The 23,505-nt window shown below is 41.8% G+C and overlaps 1 protein-coding gene across 4 annotated transcripts in view; it reads right to left on the reverse strand.

Moving 5' to 3' along the window:
• Nucleotides 1–23,505, reverse strand: part of NTRK2 (neurotrophic receptor tyrosine kinase 2) — a 307,491-nt gene that overhangs the window by 50,145 nt on the left and 233,841 nt on the right. For all 4 annotated transcript variants that reach the window (XR_014796235.1, XM_084897976.1, XM_084897978.1 and 1 more), the window contains 2 exons: nt 15,471–15,643; nt 10,298–10,532 (listed from right to left, as the gene is read on the reverse strand). Coding sequence is in view for 3 of the 4 variants with exons in the window: in XM_084897976.1 (XP_084754102.1) it covers nt 10,298–10,532; nt 15,471–15,643 (408 nt within the window). In the remaining variant the exon portion in view is untranslated. The remainder of the gene's footprint in view (nt 1–10,297; nt 10,533–15,470; nt 15,644–23,505) is intronic.

Here is a 23,505-nt window from a genome sequence, read left to right on the forward strand (position 1 = left end):
GTTCAGTCCCTGACCAAAGGACAAAGACTGGGGGAAATGTGAAATGTGTAAATCATTATTAATATACTGTCCACACATCTTTCTCCAATGTCTTCTTGAACCAATTCACGTTTGGAGCCTGGGGAATCTCTCAGAGGTAGCAGGAAAGCTAAGATAATTTCCTCTTGCTCAATATTCACTGGAGATGAAGAAAATCTACTCTCCTGCTTAAGTAATAATCTTGTGCAAGCAGGAAAACTTTAATTGTAGAAGAAGTATTATATAAATGTAAGTTATTTAATTAAAAAGAGACGAGTCTTCACAGGGAGTTGCTATTCTAAAAAGATGAGAGAACATCTTTTCTCTATTGCAGTTTATAAATGGTTGACTGATAGATTTTTCAAACATGTTTATTACCAACAGAGATGGCAACTGGCTACTACTTCTGGGCAAAGTGGAGTAACAGGAAAGAGATTTGCCTTCTCACCTGAAACAGCCAAAACATGGCTTAACTATAAAACAATTATTCAAGATACAAGATACCAAGCAATGAAGGACAATGATCCTCAATAGATAAGAAATAATTATAGTGACTCCTATGATCACCAACATTAATTCATGAAAAAGATAGAGCAGGGAACCAAGGCTGGGTCCAGTATGTTCCATAATTTGAGAAGACAGAGTTGAGAGTCTGGGGAGACCAAGGTGGCTAGAGTGGAAATGACAGAATACCAGAGAAGAGAGAACTCTGGAGATCTGTAGAGGGTGCTCCTCAAGTATTCAAATGAGCATTGATCAGTGCATGCATGTGAGGACACTATCTGTGCCTGGGGAAGAACGATCCAAAAAGGATCAATGAAAATAGTGCCCAGTGTTTACACAGAACCAGGACTAATGCTGTTCCCATGAAGCAGAGTAAAATCCTCATCATTCAGGGGGAATTGAGTACTTAGTAATTTATACCTCGGTACTAGGGAATCATTAATTCTAAAGTAACCACTGGTCTGGTACTGCCTAATATTAATAGCAACACACCAAAAGATCAAACTGCTTCAAGGCAATATAATTACACTCCAAAACAAAGCTCAAAAATATGTTTGAACCCTGGTTGATTCAGTGGATAGAGCATCAGTCTGTAGACCGAAGAGTCCCAGGTTAGACTCTGGTCAAGGGCACGTGCCTGGGTTGCAGACTCGATCCCCAGTATGGGGCATGCAGGAGGCAGCCGATCAATGATTCTCTCTCATCATTGATATATCTATCTCTCTCTCCCTCTTCCTTCCCCTCTGAAATAATTAAAAATACGTTTGGGAATACATATGTCTAGCATTCAATCTAAATTTATAGGCATACAAAGCAACAGGAAAATATGATCCATAATGAGAAGAGAAATTAATCAGTGGATATTGATCCAAGACTGACATACATGGTACAAATAAAACAATAATAAAAAAGCTAAATATTGCAGAAGAAAGGCTAAAGGAAGTTGACAGAGTAGTAGAAACTATCCAAATTGAAACATAAAAAAAAAACAAACATAAAAAGAACTCAGTGAGCCATGAGCAAGCTTTAAGCAACTTAATATAAGTGAAATTGGAATTTCTATCTAGTACATAGGGAAAACAGAATAAATATTTGAACAATAATGATTTTTAAAAATTCAACTTGATGACAACTATAAGCCCACAAATCTAAGAAATCTAAGCACAAGAATAGGAATAAGAGTATACCAAATCACATATAATAAAATTGCTCAAGACCAGTAATATAAGGAGACCATTTTAAAGATGTCTGAGGGGGAAAAAAAGATGCATTGTATACAGAGGAACAAAGAGCAATGATAGGACCAGGGACTTGGGCAAAGGTTCTTCAGGCCAATTCTTTCTTGCTGGCCGTGGCTACTTTCTATAGCCTGTCCTGAAAGACCACACAGCACAGCAATACAGACTCTGAGGACTACAGTAAGGGGACTATTGTTCACCTAGTGACCCCATATCTCTTTTGTTGGTGAACAGCCACTGACAGTTCATAGACCAGTTTGAGGGACATTGCTCTAGGCCAATCAAAGATGGGCAGGAATGGGGATATGGGAATCTGTTGGGTGGATCTATTTTCATAAGCCGATATAATACAATCTGATATGTCACTTTCTGGCATAAAAACTTTCGGTGGCTTCCCATTGCCAAAAGGACCAAGTCCAAAGTCTTTGGCCTGGCAAACAGGCTCCTGTGAAATCTAATAGCCTAAGAAGCCTACTTTGTTATCTCAGATGCATGCAACGGAGTCTCATTCCCTGGCCACACATCCTGTGATGTTTATACTGCCATCTCTTTTCATATGTTGCCCCCTATGCCAAGAATGTCTCCTTCCCCTCCTGGCTCAGAGCCTTTTTGCCAATAGAACAATTTAGGGTTTGTATCTTAAATACCAGCTCAAATGCCTCAACTCTGTGAACCCTACTCTGATTTCCCAAAGTGGTGGCCTCCTCTTTAGGATTGCCAGTACTTATCTATTCCTGCACTTATCACATTGATGCAAGTTTGAAAACTGCCTCAAGTCACAGTCCGCGTGTCTTATTTTTATCTGGATTCCTTTAGTATCTATTACAGCATCTAGCACTTAGTAGCTGTTTAATAAATGTGTGCTGAATGAATGAATGAGTGAAAGAACACTCACCCACATTGTTGTAACTCCAAAGCATATGGAAAAGATTCTTAGGAAGCCTTGAACACAAACTAAGCCAATTTAGAATCTTGAAACAATTTATGCAAATCTAGTTTAATATAGAATTAGTCTGAACTCGATGTTCTGATTTCTCCCTGGCAGGTTCTTCTCAACTGTGCTTTCTCTGTGTTACATAGTACATAAATGGAGGATGATTTCATAAAATAAATAAACACTTATGTTTCTGGGTCCAGTTTAATCAAAAGACTGCAAAAACAGAACTGTCTATAATTGCTCATGTGAATGTTAAGAATCATCATGTAAGTGTTATACATTAAAGGGGAAGATAAGAAATGATACATTCAAAGAGAGGCAATGACATTGAGGACATTACTATTCCAGGAAGAGATTGTGTTGTCTCTTAAAGTGAACACTGTGCATGGATTTTAGGGGCTCTAGGAAGAGTATACCAAAGGAAGCTTTTCTACTATAGTATATGTGCAAGTAAGTTGTAGCTCTGAGCTCTCCATTGAAAAGAAATTGTCCGAGATCAAAATGTCCCTGTATCTCTAGTTTTATTTCCTGAAGTCAGTTCTTTTAACCTCAGAACCAGGCCCACTGTGAAGCTGGGTATCTTCTGTATTCATCCACATGGCAAAGCAGACTCATTCATAATGGCTTTTCCTGCTGGGAACACTGTTTAACAATCACTGATTGGCCACCTAGTATAGTCAGACTGTGTGGATACAAAGATGTATTAGACTTGTCTTCTCCCTGTTCTCATATTAGTGAGAAACTTATATATGAACTTAAGTTCCATGATACAACATGCTCTATGCTGTAATGCCAATTTGTATGAAGTATTGAGAGACCACAAATTTTGTGAGCAATTACTCTGCTTGGAGAAGTTAGGGAGCAGGTGAAGCTGGAATTGCTTCTTAAGAATTAGTAGGCATTCACATGGCAATGCAATGATACTCCTCACAGAGAAAATGACATTGGCATTTTATACAAGAACACACTCAAAATATTTGTGAAATGAGTCAAGATCTATCATCTATCTATCTATCTATCTATCTATCTATCTATCTATCTATCTATCTTCTATCTAGTCTGCATACTTACCTGTCTTATCTAGAAATGTTCACAGTACATGAGAAAATATTCTTTTAAAAATAAGCATACTTTTTTTCAAATATAGAGGTATGAACATTACCTCTTGAATATTTCTTATGTGGTTGTTTGGTTCTTAACTTACCTAAGCCTTCTCCTCCTCTTTGTGGTTTAGGACTTTATTTCTTAGTCCATCACCCCTCCTACTCCACAGTGGGAAGGGAAAGGCCCTGAAGTTCAAATTAGTTATTTGTGTTGCTTGTTCTATTGGCTGATTTTAGTACAACCTGTTTTCTTTTCTCTCTGCAGCTAATAAACCAGGATTGAGCACCTCAAGATGATTTCTTGGACTAATATCATTTTAACACATCAGGATTCTGACCATAACCTTGTTTAGCCAAGTTATTTACTTTGTTCAATGTTCACCCTAAATCAACTTGCCTATTCTGCTTCTTTTTTTTCCTTCATAAGTGGAAGATGAATTAAAGGATAGAATTTCTTACCATCCCACTTAAAACTAAAGCCCAAAGGAGAACAAGACATAAAAACTAGGATTTCAGAGGTTGGGGCTCTCTATTCACAAACAGATCACATTCATTTTAAGCACATGTCAGACCCAAACAGTAAAAACCACCAAAGTGCATATTAGAGAAATTTCAGTGGATCCACTGTGGCACAGTAATGACCATGTAGAGTGAGATCCTAGGTCTGTCATAGGCAGAATGTGACAGAACCCTGGTTCAGATGTTTCTTAAACATCAGTTTTTGCCAGTGGTGGGAAGGAATAAAAACAAAATAAAAGACAAGTACTGCAGAGCTGCTAATTAAAACAATTCAGAGAACATAAATGCTAGAGTAATTTTGGACCTACCAAATCAGGCTGGTTCCCATGCAAATGTAGCATTCCGATTTCTTCCTTCATTGGGAAGATATAATTAGCTCAGCTGCAACAGGGTGGAGGCCTTGAGGCAGCCGTTTCCATGATGGAAGAGCAGCTGCCACCTGCCCCTGCTGCCCCAGTTTGCACAGGGCTGTGGTCACCCCACAATGCTGCTCATGAGCCACTATGAGCAGAAGACTTGGGCTGCCAGTGGGACTGGTTCTTGCTTAAAAACAAGGGGCATGTTACTCCTCAATAAATTTGACTCCAGGCCTAATCACCATCCTTCTATATAAGATACCCTTGGCTAACACAAAAATCCTCCCCCATTACTATGGCGGAAAGGGCGTTTAACATAGCTAAGGACCAACCATATCAGCTAACGAAGCTTGTCATCTTGGAGGGTGAAGACCAGAGGAGAATAAGAAGAAAAGGTGCGTGTAAATGAGAAACCTGAAATATGAGGAGAACACATTTCCCAGCTGCTATGACAGAGAAGATGAAGAGGCACCCTGGTGGGGAGAGGTCGAATGCCAAGCGCATAGATGATGCAACAGGTTACGGTAACTAATGTGAAAGCGAAGTGTTCTGGGAAACAGCGGCTGTGAAATGTTCTGGAGTTCACCTGGAAACACAGAGCAACGGCCTCTGCTTGTCCATCTGACAAACTCAATGGCATGGACTCCACTGATATGCTTTTGATGTTTATTTAATTATTGATTGATTGATTGATTGATTTCAGAGAGGAAGAGGGACAGAGAGATAGAAACATCAATGATGAGAGAGAATCATCGATTGGCTGCCTTCTGCACACCCCCTCCTGGGGATCGAGTCTACAACTTGGACATGTGCCCTGACCAGGAATCAATCTATGACCTCCTGATTCATAAGCCAATGCTCAACTACTGAGCCACACCAGCTGGTCTGCTTTTGATGTTTTAATAAACAAAAAAATATTCTGCAAAGGAGTTCAATGATGATAAATACTTTCATGGAACCAAAAGGCAAGCCATCAATTTGAATTTTAGAGAAGGTTGTTTTGTTTTTCTAGGCTACTATCACATTGCCAGATTTTACATCCCTCACTCACTTTTCCCATCTTAACTGAGCCAACATAGGTTCTTTTCCTCCTCCTCAGTGAACATTACAAACAACCAAGTGAACATTACAAACCCTGCAGCTGCAACTGGTGTGGGGCAGGAGGACTGAGTAAAGTGGCACCTGAAGCACATTTCTTAATGACTGGGATAGTTCCAAGAACATTTAACAGATAATCAATTCAGATCTCCAATCAATTCAGAAGGAAGTACTTCAGGAATATGTTATCTAAGTGGAGGGTTTTCTTTTAAACAAATGATAAAATATGGTAGATGACAAGTAACAGTGCTTTTATAATATACTAGAGGCTTGGTACACAAAATTCATGCATGGGGCGGGGGGAGAGACTGGGTGTCTAGCCTGCACCGTCTCTAATCTGGGACTCTTCGAGGGATGTCCAACTGCCTGTTTAGGCCCGATCCAAAATCCAGGACTGCTGGCTCCCAATTGTTTGCCTACCTGCCTTTCTTATTGCCCCTAACCACTTCTGCCTGCTAGCCTGATCACCCCCTAACCACTCCCTTGCCAGCCTGATTGATGCCTAATTGCTCTCCTGCCAGCCTGTTTGCCCCCAACTGCTCTCCCCTAACGCCTGCCCCCTCCTCTCTGCAACTTCCCTTCCCTGCAGGCCCAGTTGCCCCTAATTTCCCTCCTCTGCCAGCCTGGACACTCCTAACTGCCCTCCCCTGCAGGCTTGATCACCCCCAACTGCCCTCCCTTGCAGACCTGGTCCCTCCCAACTGCCCTCCCCTGCTGGCCATCTTGTGGCGGCCATCTTGTGTCCACATAGGGGAAGTCATCTTTGACCAAATGGGGGCAGCCATCTTGTGTGTTGGAGTGATGGTCAATTTGCATATCATTCTTTTATTAGATAGTATTAGATAGGATAGAGGTCTGGTGAATAGGTGGGGGATGGCTGGTTTGCCCTGAAGGGTGTCCCAGATCAGGGTGGTGGTTCCCTTGGGCATGGGGTGGCCTGGACGAGGGGCCTGTGGTGGTTTGCAGGCTGGCCTCATCCCCTGGCGACCCAAGCAGAGGCCCTGAGATATGGAATTTATTTATCTTCTATAATTGAAACTTTGTAGCCTTGAGTGGAGGTCTGAGCCAGCCAGGGCAGGGGGAAAGCTTGACTTCCTCCATTGCCGGGGAAACATAAGCTTCCTGCTTTCTCTGTGGCCACAGCCATCTTGGTTGGGTTAATGTGCATATTCTGTCCTGATTGGCTGATGGGAGTGGCTCGAAGGTGTAGTGGAGGTAGGGTCAATTTGCATATTACTCTTTTATTAGATAGGATAAATGACCAAGACTAACTCCTTATATCCAAAATCACTATTTGCTAGAATTTCTTTTTTCAGGTTTTAAAAAATTGGGACATAATTTATATAACATAATATTTACCCTTTAAATGTACACATTCAATGGTTTTTAGTGTATTTGCCAATATACTAAATAAATAACCATTATACAATTCTAGAAAAATTTTATCACCCCATAAATCAAGTCCATATCTACTAGCTGTCACTCTTCATTCTCCATTGCCCTTACCTCTGGAAACTACTAGTCTACCTTCTGTCCCTATAGATTTGCCTATTCTGGACATTTTATATAAATTGAAATCATATAATATGTGATCTTTGTGCCTGGCTTCCTTTATTTTCATAATTATTTCAAGGAATGAATCAGTACTTCATTCCTTTTAATTAATAAATAATATTCCACTGTACAAACTATGAATTTTTGTTTATCTATTCATCAATCAATGAACACTTAAATTATTTTCACTTTATAACTATTATGAATAATGTTGCTATTTCAACTGTGTTCAAGTTTTTGTGTGAACATATGATTTCAAGTCTCTTGGGTATATACCTAGGAATGGAATTTCTGGGTTATATGGTGACTCTATGTTGAACATTTTGAAGAACTGCCAAACTGTTTTCCAAAGCAGTTGCACCATTTTGTATTCCCACCAGCAGTTGATGAGGGTTCCAATTTCTCCACATCCCCATTAACACTTGTTTTTGTCTGTCTTTTTATTACAGCCATCCCAGGGGATATAAAGTGGTATCTCCTTGTGGTTTTGATTTACTTTTCCTAATGACTAATGATATTGAGCATCAATTCATGTGCTTATTGGCCATTTGTGTATTTTCTTTGGAGACATCTCTACTTTAATTCTTTGCCAATTTTTAATTGGGTGGATAATCGATTTGGATAGTGATATAGCTGAAAACATTTATTGGGCACTTACTTTGTGCCAGACACTCTGAGACCTTGGTTAACTTCCTGCTAAAGAGAAAGCTGTTGCTTGGGCCATGTGTTTCTCCCTTAGATGCTCATCAAGTTCAGCAAAGCTTTCCCTTTGGGACACACCACATGTTTTTCTTTCCCCTAGGACAGAGAGAGGCCCCTACCCCAACTGCCACCAAAGAAGCAGAGCTGACAGAGGAGATAATAACACTCCACTCCCCCATTTAAGATATCTAGATCAGACTAGTCATCCCTAAACTCAGGACAGGTTCTTTGAAGTTCCAATCTGATGACTTGAAATTGAGGTTATGCTCATATTTTCTACAAATACATTCAAGAAAATCATTTTTAATTTTGGTCTCCACTCCTTGCTCTACAAAATGTGGGCAATGGCTATGGAAGTGACAAAGAAAAAAAAAATAACACACCACAAAAATATCTACAGAAGAATATACCGTATTTTCCGGCGTATAAGACGACCCACTAATTTTACAGTTAAAACATAGGTTTAGGCCTATATTCACTGTATAAGACTACCCCCCACTTCCGAGGCAACACCAGTTCTTTTTTTAATAGACCACCTCTCTGACTCTGGCCAATCTGAGCAGGCTTTTTACTAGAACACAGTGTAGCGTCGGATACAGAACATATATAATTTGCATGCATAAAAAGCCTGCTTGGATTGGCTGAGTTAGAGAGGCGGTCTATTAAAAAAAGAACTGGTGTTGCCTCAGAAGTGGGGGGTAGTCTTATACAGTGAATATAGGCCTAAACCTATGTTTTAACTGTAAAATTAGTGGGTCGTCTTATATGCCGGAAAATACTGTACTCCAAGGCCATAAGCTCCTTGTCTTAGACCAGTGAATTTCAGCCTTGTTAATCTCACACATGAACTAATTACTAAAATTCTGTTGCACATTAAAAATATATATTATATTATTTGTCAATCTGACCAAAAAAAAGGTGTAATTTTGATTTATTCATATTACCTGGATATTGTTATGTGGGTTGTTGTTATTTCTTATTTGACCGAAAAGAGATCAGTGCATCTACAGAGTCAGGTATGCATATTTTAAAAGTTCTTGGGTCATTCTACTATGCTGTACCACGCAGGTTGAAAATCACTGTCTTAGACGAACCATAGCAAAGTTGGCTCAGCTAAAGTGCAGAGGCATTGGAGTGAGTGAGGCTGAAGTCAGAACTACAGGAAACAAACTAGAAGGCTCCTCCTCATGAATAAATCATTAAGGGAAGAGGAAAGGCAAGGAGAGGCCCATTCTTCACCTGACCTACCTTATTATGTAAGTTAGTCATGCTATCCATTTTATCCTCTTAGGCTATATACACACAGCACATTTACTTTTTTCCCTTCCTATTCTCTTCTCCCCTTGAAATTCCAGATAAGCAAGAAAACAGAATTGAGGTTTTGAGGTGGTAGAACATCCAAACCTTTGCTTTCAAAATCAGGACTTCGAGGTTTCCAGAAGTATCCCTTTTCTCTCAGACCCAGGTTCCAACATCACATTTAGCAAATCTAGCATGCCAAAGGGGCCAATTGCTGGTAATCGGTGGATATGAATGATTAACTTAACCCCTTAGAGTTTCTGGACTGGATGGGGCTCTTCAGAAACCTGCAGGATGGTGCTTCCTGCATCTCACAGCGACACCACCAGCTAATCCACTTTCATCCAAGATGGTTCCCTGTGGGAACTTCCAAGGTCTGGAGTACCATTATTTCCATGAACAGGTTTATCTTAGGTCAAACCTCAAACAAGGGCTTCAGACATAATTTCACAGAATCAAATGCAAACCTCAAAATCCATTAACTTCAAGCCCTCCAGGAATTTCTCCAGGCCCTCAGGTTTCCCTGGCAAAACTCTCAGGCTGAGGACTGTCCTCATGGTGAGATCACACACCTGGGAGATGTGGAAAGTGCAGGATAATATTGTAGACCGAACTGTGCTCTCCTCAGAACCACAGAATATAGCTGTACTTGGAGATGGGGCCTTCAGGAGGTGACTGAGTTAAAATAAGGCCCTAAACCAATCTGACTAGTATTCACATAAGGAAAGGAAATTTAGACACATGGAGACACCAGATGGGGTATGCACAGAGGAAAACCCTGGGAGGATACAGAGGAAAGGCGCTATCTGAAAATCAAGGAGAGAAACCTTAGGATAAATCAACCCTGCAGTCACCTTAATCTTGGACTTTGAGAAAATAAACCTCAGTTGTTTAAGCCACAGAGTCCACGGCAGCCCTAGCAAATACTATAACCAGGACCTGGGGTCCTGGTGGGTGCAGCCGACTCACCCTATAGTAGTCAGTGCTGTACACGTCCCGGGACATGCCAAAGTCCCCGATTTTCACCAGGAGGTTCTCGCCGACCAGGCAGTTCCGGGTGGCCAGGTCTCGGTGCACGAAGTGCTGGGACGCCAGGTAGACCATGCCCGCTGCGATTTGCTGGGCAATGTGCAGCATCTGTGACTGCGTCAGCTCCGTCGGCGGGTTGCCTTCGGCCATCAGCCCGGCGTCGGGTCCGTGTGCCCTGCAGAGGACACAGAAGAAGTTGCTGGGGGAACTCTTTGCCTGAGGGGCCCTTTGTCCCCCATCAGCTACTGGTGCTAAAACACTGCCTGACTTAGCACAAAGAGAAGGGAAAGATGCTTCACCCACGGTGATACTTCAAAAGGCTTCCATTCCCACAGAGTCCACAATTCCCAGGGCCACGGGGGCCTGAGTGGTACTGCTCACCCCCAACATACAGACAGGTTCATGTTTAAGGGGCTTCAGGAGTAGTCCCCTGACTCTAGAATGCAGTAGGTGGCTGAAGCAAAACAAACAAACAAGAACTCAACAACAAGATCAAAATCAGGTGGCAGAGTGTGGCTCTTCTAGAGCAATGGGTCATTAAGCCCACACCCTCCATCCCTCCCAGCCACATACTGCAGCCCAGCGCCCCCCACCCAGGGCAATCCCTCCAGAGTGCTCCACCAGGGCCAGAGCTGGCAGCTCTGGTCTCCCCGATCTCACCTGCTCTGCAGCTGAGCATGGTTTCCAAGCTGCCCTCATCTTAGTAAGCCCAAGTCATCAGAATCCCAGGGCATCCTCAGCCTGGGCAGCCATTCCCCAGGAACAGTGCCATCTCCTTGCCCCCGACCTTCCCCCTCCCCCTGATCTCCCCTTTAAGGCGCATGCTGGCCGCCACATAGGCAAAATTCTTTGAATCACAATACATTCATTCTTTTACTGGACAAGTTTTCTTCTTTATATTTTTTTCGGGGGGTGGGGGTGAGAGAAAATAATACTTTTTTTCTTCTCTTTCTCCTATCTTTTCCCAGGAATGATTTAAGGTAGCAATTTTCAATCTTTTTCATCTCATGGCACACATAAACTAATTATTAAGATTCTGCAACATACCGGAAAATATATTTTTTGCTGATCTGACAAAAGAATTAGGTATAATTTTGACTCATTCACACCACATGGATATTGTTGTGTTGGCTGTTGTTATTTTTTATTTGACAGTGTAAGGGAAGTCAGTGCCTTTGAGGAAATAATTAGGTATGCATTTTTAAAAATTCTTGCTGCCCACCAGTGTGCTTGCCATGGTGGTTAAACATCGCTGATTTAAGGCATTGCCACACCAATAGGTGTTTCAGGGAGGGGAGGATACCACTCTTAGGATATGTAATCAGTACCTGCCATTCCCATTCTAACCCTGCCAGGTGAGCCTACATTGGTGTCACTGTGCCTGGTGACCTGAGTGGGCAAGGAGTAAAAGCCTGGTCAAAGGGCTTCTCCCTCCCAAAGTCAATGCCAATGACATCTCTTTCCAGACACATTGAAGAAGTTAAAATAAATAATAGAAAATTTAAAATAAAATTTAAAATGGTGAATGCAGAGCAGTATGAGGATTTGAAAATGAGAGATCCAGGATTTTCCAACGACCCCATCTGGTGTTGTCCCTCCCCTCACCACCAGCACCATCCCAAGTGGGATGAGCTTCTCAAGCATAGGCATCTACCCTGCTCCAGCAGGCTCCAGCCCTCAGTGATTCCGCCTTTCCTTGATTTCCAAATCTGCTGTCATCTGATCTTTCGTTCTCGTACTCTCAGAGAACAAGCACTGGACAGGGAGGTGGGTAGTTTCCCAGTTTTTGGGGTGTCTAGCAGCATGGTCTGGGAAGGCTTTTAACTTTTCCAATGTGTGATTTCCCCATTAGTCAGAACTATATTATGCCATGTGCTCATTTAGGTCCCCTCTATCTCTAAATACCTGATTGAACCATTTCTGGGGAGTAGCTTCCTGTTTTGTATAAGAAAAGTCTTAGCACATTTATTTCACTTCCACTCAAACCACAGCCTGCGACCTCCTTTTGTTACACTAGGAGCAAAATGGGGGGGAAGGGTTGCCCCAGGGGTCCCTTCAGCTCAAAATCTCTCACTGAAGCAAAAAGTCTTGCAGTGTCATGGTATCAGAACTGAACTTGAATCCTGTTCTAACACACTGGCTCTGACCTCAGCAGAGCTACTGAGCCTCTTTGGACCTGCTTCCATCTGTGAAGTGGAGATAGTGACTGCACCTTCCTGAGCACACTGAGGGGAGGAGCTATGGAAACTCTGCTTATGTGGTGCTCTGTGGCCTTTCATTGAAAAGCCCAAGAGACCTTTACCGGCCCCTGTTCTGTGTTTATTGTCACAAATTATCCCTATTTGTGCTCTGAGCTCATTCCCAAGTTGAAGCAGCTATTGTCTCTTCTTTTTAAATGTTTTTGCCTCCTTTAATCTTTGTGTAAAGAATAAAGAGGGTCAAATATATGGTGACAGAGGAGGATCTGACTTTGTGTGGCAAGCACACAATACAATATACAGATGGTGTATTCTCAAATTTTACACTTGAAACTTATAAATACTTTTATTGACCAATGTCACTCCAATACATTTAATAATTTTTAAAAAGCCATAGAGAAAGTCTCTGTAAACAGGTTCCTCTTTAGGAATGGAGAGGTGACATGACAACACAACTTGTCCTTTGGGCATTCCTTTTTGTGGTTGCCAGTGCCAGCGGTCTTAGGGATTCCATAGGGCTGGCCCTTCCCTCCTCACTAAAGGTTACTCAAGCCCAACCCTTCTGAGCACTAAGAGGCAGGGAAAAATAAGAATGTTTCCCCTCATCACAGGAGTCAAAGCTCTTATGTGAACTCCCTACCAGAAGGACCTAGGGGAACACATAGACTTTGAGAAATCCTGAAATACCCAAAAAACCTAGGCCAGGATGAAATCCTCATAAATGTAGTGCCAAGAGTGAAATAAGTTGTAGATTTGCCACAGCTGAAATTCCTCTAAGAATCTGTTCATTGAAAAGACTTGGGAGAAAAGGAAAAATGTGAGGCGAGTGCAAAAGGCTACCTCTGTGCAGAACCCCAGCCACCAACCTCACATTCAGAAGGCAGAGGCGCCATAAAAATGGCAGCCCCAAAGCCTTCTGCACTCTTCACTGCCATGTGCGGATGGGGCAGGCGCCTGCTTGCTTCTAGGGATTGGAACAAGGCTCCTCCTAGTGAGAAAACCCTGGGATGCTTTCCTTGAGCAGAAAGTCCTGCTGTGAACAGAGGGCAGGTGAGTTCTTAAGAAAAGTATAAATAAAGTTAGCACTATAGCCCTCTGTTTCACTCCCCAGGTTATCCTGCAGCTCTTTGAAATAAAAATGTATCTCATCTCTTCCATGAGAACCTGATTTAAGAGGGAAAAAGCACCTTCAACACCCCCACACCCATTGTGGAGAGCAGGGAGGTTCAGCAGGAGCAGGCTTCTGACCTTCCTGGGCTCCCCGTGTGGGTCACAGCGGGCACTTAGCCACATTGTTCTGGCTGTGGAATTCCACTGCACACTGCTTTCCTCTGATCTTTTAGCAGCCACCTCAAGAGGAAATATTGCAGTATTGAAAAACTGGGAGTTTTGCAGCCAGAGACTGTGGCTTTGAATTCCAGCCCTGTCACCCACTAGCCAACCTAGCAGAGGGCCTGGCCATGTTGCTACTGAATGGATGGATGCCCTTTGGCTGAATGAAAGCATGGGAAGATAACTGTAGGCATCTGTCTTCATAGGGCATTGCCAGTGACACTTGGGAACACACTCATGGCAGTTTGAAGGCTGGGTTTCCTTCCAGAAAGAGGGTAGACTGTTCACGGCACAGTATTGCACCTAAGAACCTGATCCTTGGCATGGAAAAACCTCCCATTCCCAGAGTTCAGCAGGTTCTAAAATCAAGCAGAGGAAGTTTCCAATAGCTTCATGCCCTGGGCAAGATGCCAAGGAAGAACCAGGTGCCATCTCCTTCTGGGAGGCAGGAAGGAGAGGTAGGAGAGGTCTATGGAGCCAAAAGTGAAAGAATACACACACACACACACACACACACACACACACACACACACACACACAGATGTGTGCTACACAGACATGCACAGTCTGAGCTCACAGAAGCATTTAATTGCATCTAGTGGGTACATGTAGATTTATTATGTCACAATTTATGGAAAGCACTATTTTTAATTAAACAAGTAGCCTAGAGCATAGGAACAAGGTAAATATTTTTCCAATGCACAGCTGGACCTCAGCAAAATTCAGCTCTTTATTCATATTAGGTCCAACAAGACAATGTGTAAAATCTACCATCATCCCCTCTCCTATCACCTACAAGAAAACCTTTGCTGATATTGGATAACACATTCTTAGGGTGATTGTCTCTGAACACCATGAATTGGCTCCATATTCCTAATCTCACCTGGCATGCCATCACCCACGCAATCAGAGGCAAATCAGAGAAAGATTTGTCCCAGCCAAGGAGAACTAAGTTCCACGTGTATTCATGAGGCTAGAGATGGTGAAAGTGATCAGATGGCCACGTGATGACATTTCCAAACACAACAGTACACACTCCCCCTTCCACTGCTCTCTCCACAATTGACTTATTTCTTAGACTACATGGTTTCTGAATCTTCTGGTGGCTGCATGAAACTACTGGTACTGACTTCTGGTGGAAAGCCCCCTTCAGCACCCACAGAAACCAGAGAACAGAGGTGGAGGTATTGCCATAACACAGAAGGCATAATAAGTATCCCAGGAAAGCATGGCCGGGAAGAAGGTGTGGGGACAAGATTTATTAATTCCCTCCCATCCCAATAGTCTTGGCAGTAGTCCTTTTTATTAATATAATCATACCCCTGTTACTGGTAAAGAAACTGAGGCCAGCAAGGGCAGGTGCAACTTGGTTGCCTACCCCTAATACAGTTCCTGCTTCTCCTAAGTGACATCCTCTATCAAGAAATCCCAGGCAGCACGTTTGCTAATCTTGCAAAGCTGAGGGGCAGCTCTCTTGCAACGAAAGGAGCACGTTGGAGCCAGGCAGGACTTCAGGGGCTCCACCTTAGGCTGCCTGAACCCCGAAGGCCCACTCCTGCCTGGCCCTCCCCGCCGCACTGTACCTGAGGAACTTGTTGAGGTCCCCGTGCTTCATGTACTCAAAGACCATGATGAGTGGGTCTCCCTCCACGCAGACACCGTAGAACTTGACAATGTGCTCGTGCTGGAGGTTGGTCAGCAGCTCGGCCTCTCGGTGGAAGTCCTTGCGCGCATTGTCGCTGGCGTCCTTCAGCGTCTGGGTTGAGGGGCAGAGAGGGAAGGAAACCAGCGTATCTTAGATGGAGGGTGTCAAAGGGAAGGCTGCGTGAAGAAGGCATTAGTTCAATGGGCTCTGAGCTTTTTTATGGGAAAGAAATTCAACTTGTTTAATCCATGAAAGATTGGAAACTGGCCTAAATTCTGAGCAAATAATGTTTGTGTCCATTTAACCTTCTGAGGAAGAGCCCCTCCAGGGTCTGCAGAACTCGACATTTGATGAAGCACCAGCACAGATGTTACGTCATTATGTTACCATGAGCTTTTACTCTTCATCCCTTTTAATCCTGGTCTGGGCTCCACCGCAGACTTCACTCACATTTCGATGACTGCTGCCCGCGGTAGGATGCTATGTGCACCTCACCTCTGCTCATGTACCCTTTATAGAACTTTAATTATGGAAATATGCGTAGAGAGAAGAGCATAGTAAGCTCTCCTGGACCCACTTTCCAGCTTTCACAGTGACCATTTTGCCGGTTTTATCACAGGCACTCTCAAAAGCCTTCTCCCTCTGGTGCCACACACACTGCTGGCTCAGGAAACGCCCCTGCCAGCAGGCCAGCCACACTGCCAAGACAAAGTTGCCCAGGATCACGCAGCCAGCCAGGCTCTGGGGACTTTTGTTCTTGGCTCAGATTACTCAGACACCATGGTGTCATAATAGCAGGGCAAAGCTGGCATTTGTTGATGCCACACACATGTGCTGAGTTCTTGTCCTGTGCCAGTCACTGAACCAGAGTTATGGTGGCATCAAGAAGACATGGACCCACATCCTGGCCTCAGGTGCCCATATGCAAATAGGGAGATAAGTCCCATATGCAATTAAGTATAAGTCAAGCTTAAAATACACTGCCCTAAATAATGCAGCAACCTTGCATCTCTGTCCAGCTTGATCTTTTCTTGACATGCCTCTTTTGAAACGTATGCTTCCACCTTATGAAATATCTGTAGATGCCCCAATGACACTGGGCCACACCTCCTTGTCCTTGCACAGGTCATCCCTCAGTCTGGAATGTTGACTCGGGCATGTCACTGGTATAGGAGGTTGCATAATGCCTCCATGCAGGTATCCACATCTTAATCCCTGAAACATGGGAATATGTTACTTTACATGGGGAGATTATTCTAGATTATCAGAGTGGGCCCAATGTCATGGCAAACAAGGGGACTTACAAGAGAGGGGCAGGAGGATCAAGAAGAGATGCTATGCTGCTGGCTTTTAAGATGGAAGAAGAGGCCACAAGCCAAAAAAATGTGGGCAGCCTCTAAAGGCTGGAAGAGGCAAGGAAACAAATTCTGTCCTACAACTTACAGAAGGATCCAGCCTTGTTGACATCTTGTCTTCAGGTTAGTAAAACTGGCTTTCAGTGTCTACTAGGATGGTGAGAGAACATTTGTGTTGTTTTAAGCCACTGACTTTGTGGTAATTTGTCACAGCAGCAATAGAAAACCAATACTCCTGACTGACACCTGGCAGTGTTCCAGGACTGGGCTCAGACCTCACCTTTCTGAGAAGTGTTCCCTGACCCTCTCATTGCTGTTAAAACCCCTGTTATAACCTGCTCCCAGCCTAGGTTGAATGACCCTCATAGGTATAAACTCATACTTAATTTCTGTCAGATCACTGGCCACAGTACATTCTAAGTGCATGTTTACTTGCTTATCTCTGGAATAGATAGTGAACTCCTTGGCCCAGGGATGGTGCCTTCCATATCTGCATTGCCAGCACTGGGCATAGTGCCAGGCACATGGCAAGTATTCAGCAGACAAGACATTTCTTAGCCATGCTCTTAGGATCAATTCCCGTGGGGGAAATTGGGCAGAGGGTGAAGTTGAGCTATGATATAGTCTCAACAAGCCTTATCTGGCCCTAAAGGATGACCCTTCAGAGTTTTCCTGAGTTGGGCCAATACTGCTGAGCCATTATAACCCATTATCAATCAGTCATAAGATGGGGGCCATTCTAGGAAGGGAGTGTGACCGTGAGAGGATTTGCTGAGCCCGCACAAGAAACTGGCCACTGAGAACTGTCTGTTTCAGGTGGTTCATCATTGAGTCACCTCAGGATGAGTTTGTAATATTCAATTGCCATGCCTGAGGCACCCATGAATAGGCAGGGCCTGGCTCACAGCAGCCACGTGGAAACACTAGGATGGCAGGGAGAGCAACAAGATCACAAAGTCTTTTCTGCTATCATCTTCCCAGAATAAAGCGTTTTCACTAACTCCTTTGGCAGGATTTGAAGCTTTCTCCCCAATGGTGACCAGCCCAAGGCAAGAGAGCGGCAGTGCTCCTGATCCTGCCACCATTTCCCTCCTGAAAGCCCTTGAACCCTGCAATGTTTTCTAAGATAACATTGTTTTCTCAGACTGCTCTGAGTCACTGAGAGAGCTTATTTGTAAGGCCTTGTTGTGTCTTTAATAGTGAAATGGAGGAGGTGACTGGACCCATTTAGACCATTATCACAGGGCATGAACAAATTCTGCATGTAATCTTTCTTCTCAAGCTATGTAGTGGTGATTCAAATTATGAAGTGTGTGTGTGTGTGTGTGTGTGTGTGTGTGTGTGTGTGAAAAAGAGAGAGAGAGAGAGAGAGAGAGAGAGAGAGAGAGAGAGAGAGAGCGAGCGCAGGATGGCAGAGAGGTAGACTGGGAGAGAGTAGACAGAAGACAGAATTTTCCTTGTGGGGGAGGCACCAAACTGATAGAGTTAACAAGCATATAATATTTCCATTTCCCAAAAGCAAACTACTATGAGAAGAGTCTTACTTCAATTTCAAAAGCTGTGCTTCGGTAACATTTTCAGATTTAATAGAGAAGATTTCACTATTCATGGGGCAAATGCATCTAACAAACTTGGCAATCTCATTCCATGTGCCCATCCATTTTTGCATGCTGGATCCTTTCTCTAAATTATGATTCAATTCTATTTTAAGAGATTTAGAAAATATGGCAGCACCGAGTTGGGCAAAATCATCTTCTGAATTTGGCACTCTAAGGAAAGAATTTTTCTAAGGTGGAGCCATATCCAGACAGCAATCAGAAGTTGAAAAAATTCTGCTATCAGCCCTATTTATAAAAGCCATCTCTGTTTCAGTACCATGCCTGATTGTCATTTTACTCAATTAAGGGAGCCTTGGCTGGTACTTGGAGTCCCTTGGCAATGGACAGGAGGTGGCAACTTCCCTCCCTGCTAATTCCCTCCACTTAAGTTTCATTTTGACAGGCATGTTTGCCTCATCATTGATCATTACTGTTTTCTTACTCCTAGTGTCTGCTTTGTAACTTCATTTCTTTTTATTCCTCGTGAATTCCCTGAAACTCCACAGCTGCCATCCTTTCTGAAGACAGTCTCAAGGGAGAGGTCTCATCCAGAGCTAAAGTGAGTTTACTGCCTGGAGTACACATTGATTCAGAGTCGGAAGAATGAATTAGTATGAAATTAACTTCAACACAGAACTGAGAAGTTACTGAAGTAAAACAGAAGAAAGGAAGATTAACTTTCATCTGAAATGCTTCAGCAAAATAATAAAGCTAACAGGAAACTAGTAGAATAGGCAAGAGAGCTTATTTGAAATCATTGTGTTTCTGGATGTTGTAGGACATGAAAAATGATTATGCATTTCAAAATGTAGGTGGTTTAGGAGACACAAGTTAAAACAGAGGTGGTGTCCTTTTCTTTTTAATGATCTTATGTTCTTCTCTAATACTTTTTAGAGATCATAAGATGAGTCAAGGAGAAAGACTTTTTAAAAGGAGATTATCATGGCAAGATCTCACTATGCCCGAGTCCACCACCATGCCTAAAACATAAATGTCAATGAGTAAACTCCCAGATGAGGCAACCAAGATGCATGAGAATGTTAATATGCCTAAGTTCTTCTGGGTCAGGATAATTGGGTCAAGACCTAGTGCTTTTGATATCTTTTAGAGCAAAACAAAAGCCACATGTAGATAGTGATAATTTTAAATATGGCTGATCCAAATTGACAAGTTCTGTGAGTTAAAATACAGACTGGATTTTGAAAACTTGGTGTCAATAAAATATCTCATTAATATTTTTATATTAATGTATTGAAGTAACAATATTTAGATATGTTGGGTTAAATAAAATATATTAAAAATTAGTTTTACCTGTTTTTCCATTTTTATGGTGCATATTAAATTTTTAAAAAATACATACAAATGTGGCTTGCATTTGTGGCTCACATTATATTTCTTTTGGATAGTATCATTCTATAAAAGCCACCTCAATAGGCTATTCATGTGTCAACCTGCTTCTTGGGAATGTTGGGAAACAATGCTAGACTGAAATAGAAACAAGACAGATACCCTTCTTAGAAGATTCTTAGAGGTAAATAAAGCTAAGTATTTATAGTGATAGTCAAAATACTGCATGATTCTTTTAACTTTTGGGTATCCTTTAAAGAAAGGTAGAGGAAGCTTTTAACAGATTCTTATAAAAGTGAGCCTCAAAAGAATAATTTTAATAAATTCGGAAATAGGAGAGCTTGATAAAAATAAAATATTATAAATTAAAGAGAGTACAATGGATAACTCCCCCACATTCCTACAAATGTAAAAATGAATTAAATGATTGTAAAAAAAATAAGAATGATCACAAATACTCAGATTGTGCTCACTGTGTATTAAAAAATAATACTTTGTTTTCACATCAACTCAGTCATATATAGCTGGCTTTTGCAAGGACTTTAATTATGTACCAGTGACATCCTGAAATACAAGGTTCATAGTCACAGTGTTGATTTCTGCTATATTTATTATCATAGCAGTGCTGACTCTAATGGTTCAGATCTAAGAAATTGACCATCCAGTGAGAAACATGAAGCCAAGCTTTAATTCACATATTTTAAAATACTTTTAATAATTTGGGGGATAAAATGGATGGTTTATGTGTGCATATTATATCAAGTTGCATGTTATAAATGCTTTGGAAGGTATGGATCTAACTCATAGAGAGATATTGACTCAAAAGAGTGAATGGGAAGTTGGCCTCCAATGCAGAAAATGGCAAGATATTTACAGGCTTCAAATATGCCAGCATACATTTGTCTGAGTCAATTTCGCCAGCTACACAGGAGCTGGTAGAGATGTAGACTGTGACTTGATTACAAGTTGGGTTATCATGTTCAAGTCAATTAAAAAGTAGCACAACTACCACAATTCATATGTCCCAGAGATACAGAGGGGTGAGTGAATTCTCCAGCTACGTATGGTGCCAGATGAGTCTTCCTTAGAGTGAAATGCACTCTTTTGGCATTAATGAAAAGATAGGGATAAATTGGAGATAAGCCAGAAAAGAGGGTCAACAAGACAAAAAACAGATCTCGCATCAAAAGTTAAAAGTTGAACTTACTGGGACTTAGTGACTGGAGCCTACCTGATTTAAGTGCAGGATGGATTCTTATAAGGAAACATTGTTCTCCACTCTACAGTACCTGTGACCAGGCACATGCATCCACACACACACCAGAAAGAATGCACTTACACCAAAGATAAACAAAAATCAATTAAGCAATGCCTGGACCATAAAGATGATGAAGTCTTTTAACAGGCCACTATTAACAGTTCTACAATTTCTATTCCTAGAGACATGTAAAGATGGAATTGATAGTTCTTTCTTCAACATTATGCCCTGTTAAGGTATACAAACAATTTTTTAGGGAAACACTGACAAATGTTCTTTTAAATACACTAATCTTGTTACCATCCATTTCCATTTTGCAGAAACAAGGATTTCACATGCCAATGAAAACACAGAGGTTGAGGGGAAGCACAGGAATGGGAGGAATGAGAGAGGGCCTTCACATTAACTGGGATGTGAGTATGGATATGATGACTGTCACACACACACAAAAATAGGAAACAAAATGAAAATAGCCATTTGTCTTAGAAAGGAACTTGCCTGGGTAGAGCACTTGAATTGATGAATGCCTGATGCACTTTCCTATTTAAGAATAATTTCACTATTCCAGAATTGGAGATATTGAGTTTTCCTTTCGAAGACTTTCTTTTGCTCTTAAGCATATTCTGAGATAATTGGCTCTAGTTACTTCTTTCCCAAAGGTGGCCTCATCTGTGCCATAGGACCACCTTGGGTGGTTAGACCACAGGTATAAGACTAAGTGAAATAACTAGGCCCATAGTATTTTCCTTCTCGAGGAATCTGAATGTGACTAATAGAGGCCATGTGAACAACAATTGGCATGGAAGCAGCAGTCATATGTTAGAGAACAGTAGAGGCAAGAGACAGCTGCACTACATTAGCATGGAAGCCTAGAGGACATTCTCTGATGGCTCTTACTGTGAGAGTAAAGAAGAGACAGTGATGGGACTATCTCAAATCCTGAGTGAACTTTTCGATCCCAACTATTCTAGTCATAATGACTCCTAGCTGCCCTGCAGTTCCTATTTACTTTTGGCTATAGCATGTCTAATATCCTTTTTGGAAACCAGTACTCTAGTCATGTATGTTGGATAGCATTGACCCAATCTTCCATTTCCAGGAATATGCATGTGTATTGGGCCTGGATAATCAGAATATTCTATTGCCTTGGTCATAGGGCCAGGGAACACAACTCAAGGCAAGCCAATAAGAGTCAGCCTGTGGACTTTCGCATAATTGTTGGGAAAGAAGAGCTCTCTTTGGGGTTGCTAGGATGGTAGGATCTAAGCAGAGACATTACTGCCAAGTGTTTACCGTAGTGTCAGAAGAGCCTGCCTGAGAATGCAGTCAATATAAAGGAAAGTAGAGGCAAGATAGATAGATAGATAATTGATTCCCTGGATCTTGTAATGCTGGGAGCTAGGATACCAGTAACATGGTTTTCCAGTAACATGAGAAATAAATTCCCTTTTCTGCTTTAGCCAGCTTGAGTTGGTTTCCTGTCAGCATTATACTATTCTTCTTATTAAAGCTTATTATGATGTTTTGATGAAGCCAAAGCCCTCACTCCAAGATCCAGTTTTCCTTATTCCCATTTATTCCCTTGAATTACATTTTTACTTGGAAAACATAAAAAGTATCTCTTACACACAAATGAGCACAACTAACATACTTCTTTATATTACTTGATAAGTGGTATTATGTTGAATTTTCTCAATTTGGTTTACCAGGGCATGTGTAAAATTTAATAAATAAAAGTGTGGTGCACAATGGGCACTAAAGTGATGAGGAGGCCTGAATTTTAGTCCTAGGGCTGACATTAAATGACCTCATTCAAGCTGTGTGACTTTGGGTAGGTCATTTATCTTCTCTGGGTTCCTGTTTTCTCATTGGCACAATATAGGAGTTAAGCTAAATAATATCAATAACAGTTCTATGTATCTGTATTCAATGATTTCTAAAATGATTCTTCATTAGATTTCATTATTCTTTACAGTTCCTCCCCCAGTTATAAATATTTATGATGATCCATAGCTCATTAAATCATTTCCTTACCTAGAAATGTCAACTGCCAACTCTTTACTTTTTTTTATAATCCATCCATCCATCCATCCATCCATCCATCCATCCATCCATCCCTTCATTTATTTAACAAGCATTTACTGCATGTTACTACATATTAGGCTATATGCTCAAAGACATGGGTCCAACACTCAAGAATATACCACTTTAGTGGAAGAGACAGGTATTCATGCCATTGATAAATGAACCCATGAATACATATGTAATGAATAACATTAACAAATACTATAAAGGACAAGTATAGATGGCTTAATGGCATATAATAGGAAGGTATGACCTTATTATATGGAAGGGAACATCTTCCCTAGAGCAGCATCTTGAACTGAGAGCTGATGGATTAGTGGGAGTCATGTG

Source organism: Pipistrellus hanaki (assembly GCF_964339955.1).
Source record: "Pipistrellus hanaki genome assembly, chromosome: 11".
In the NCBI taxonomy this organism is placed as follows: domain Eukaryota; kingdom Metazoa; phylum Chordata; class Mammalia; order Chiroptera; family Vespertilionidae; genus Pipistrellus; species Pipistrellus hanaki.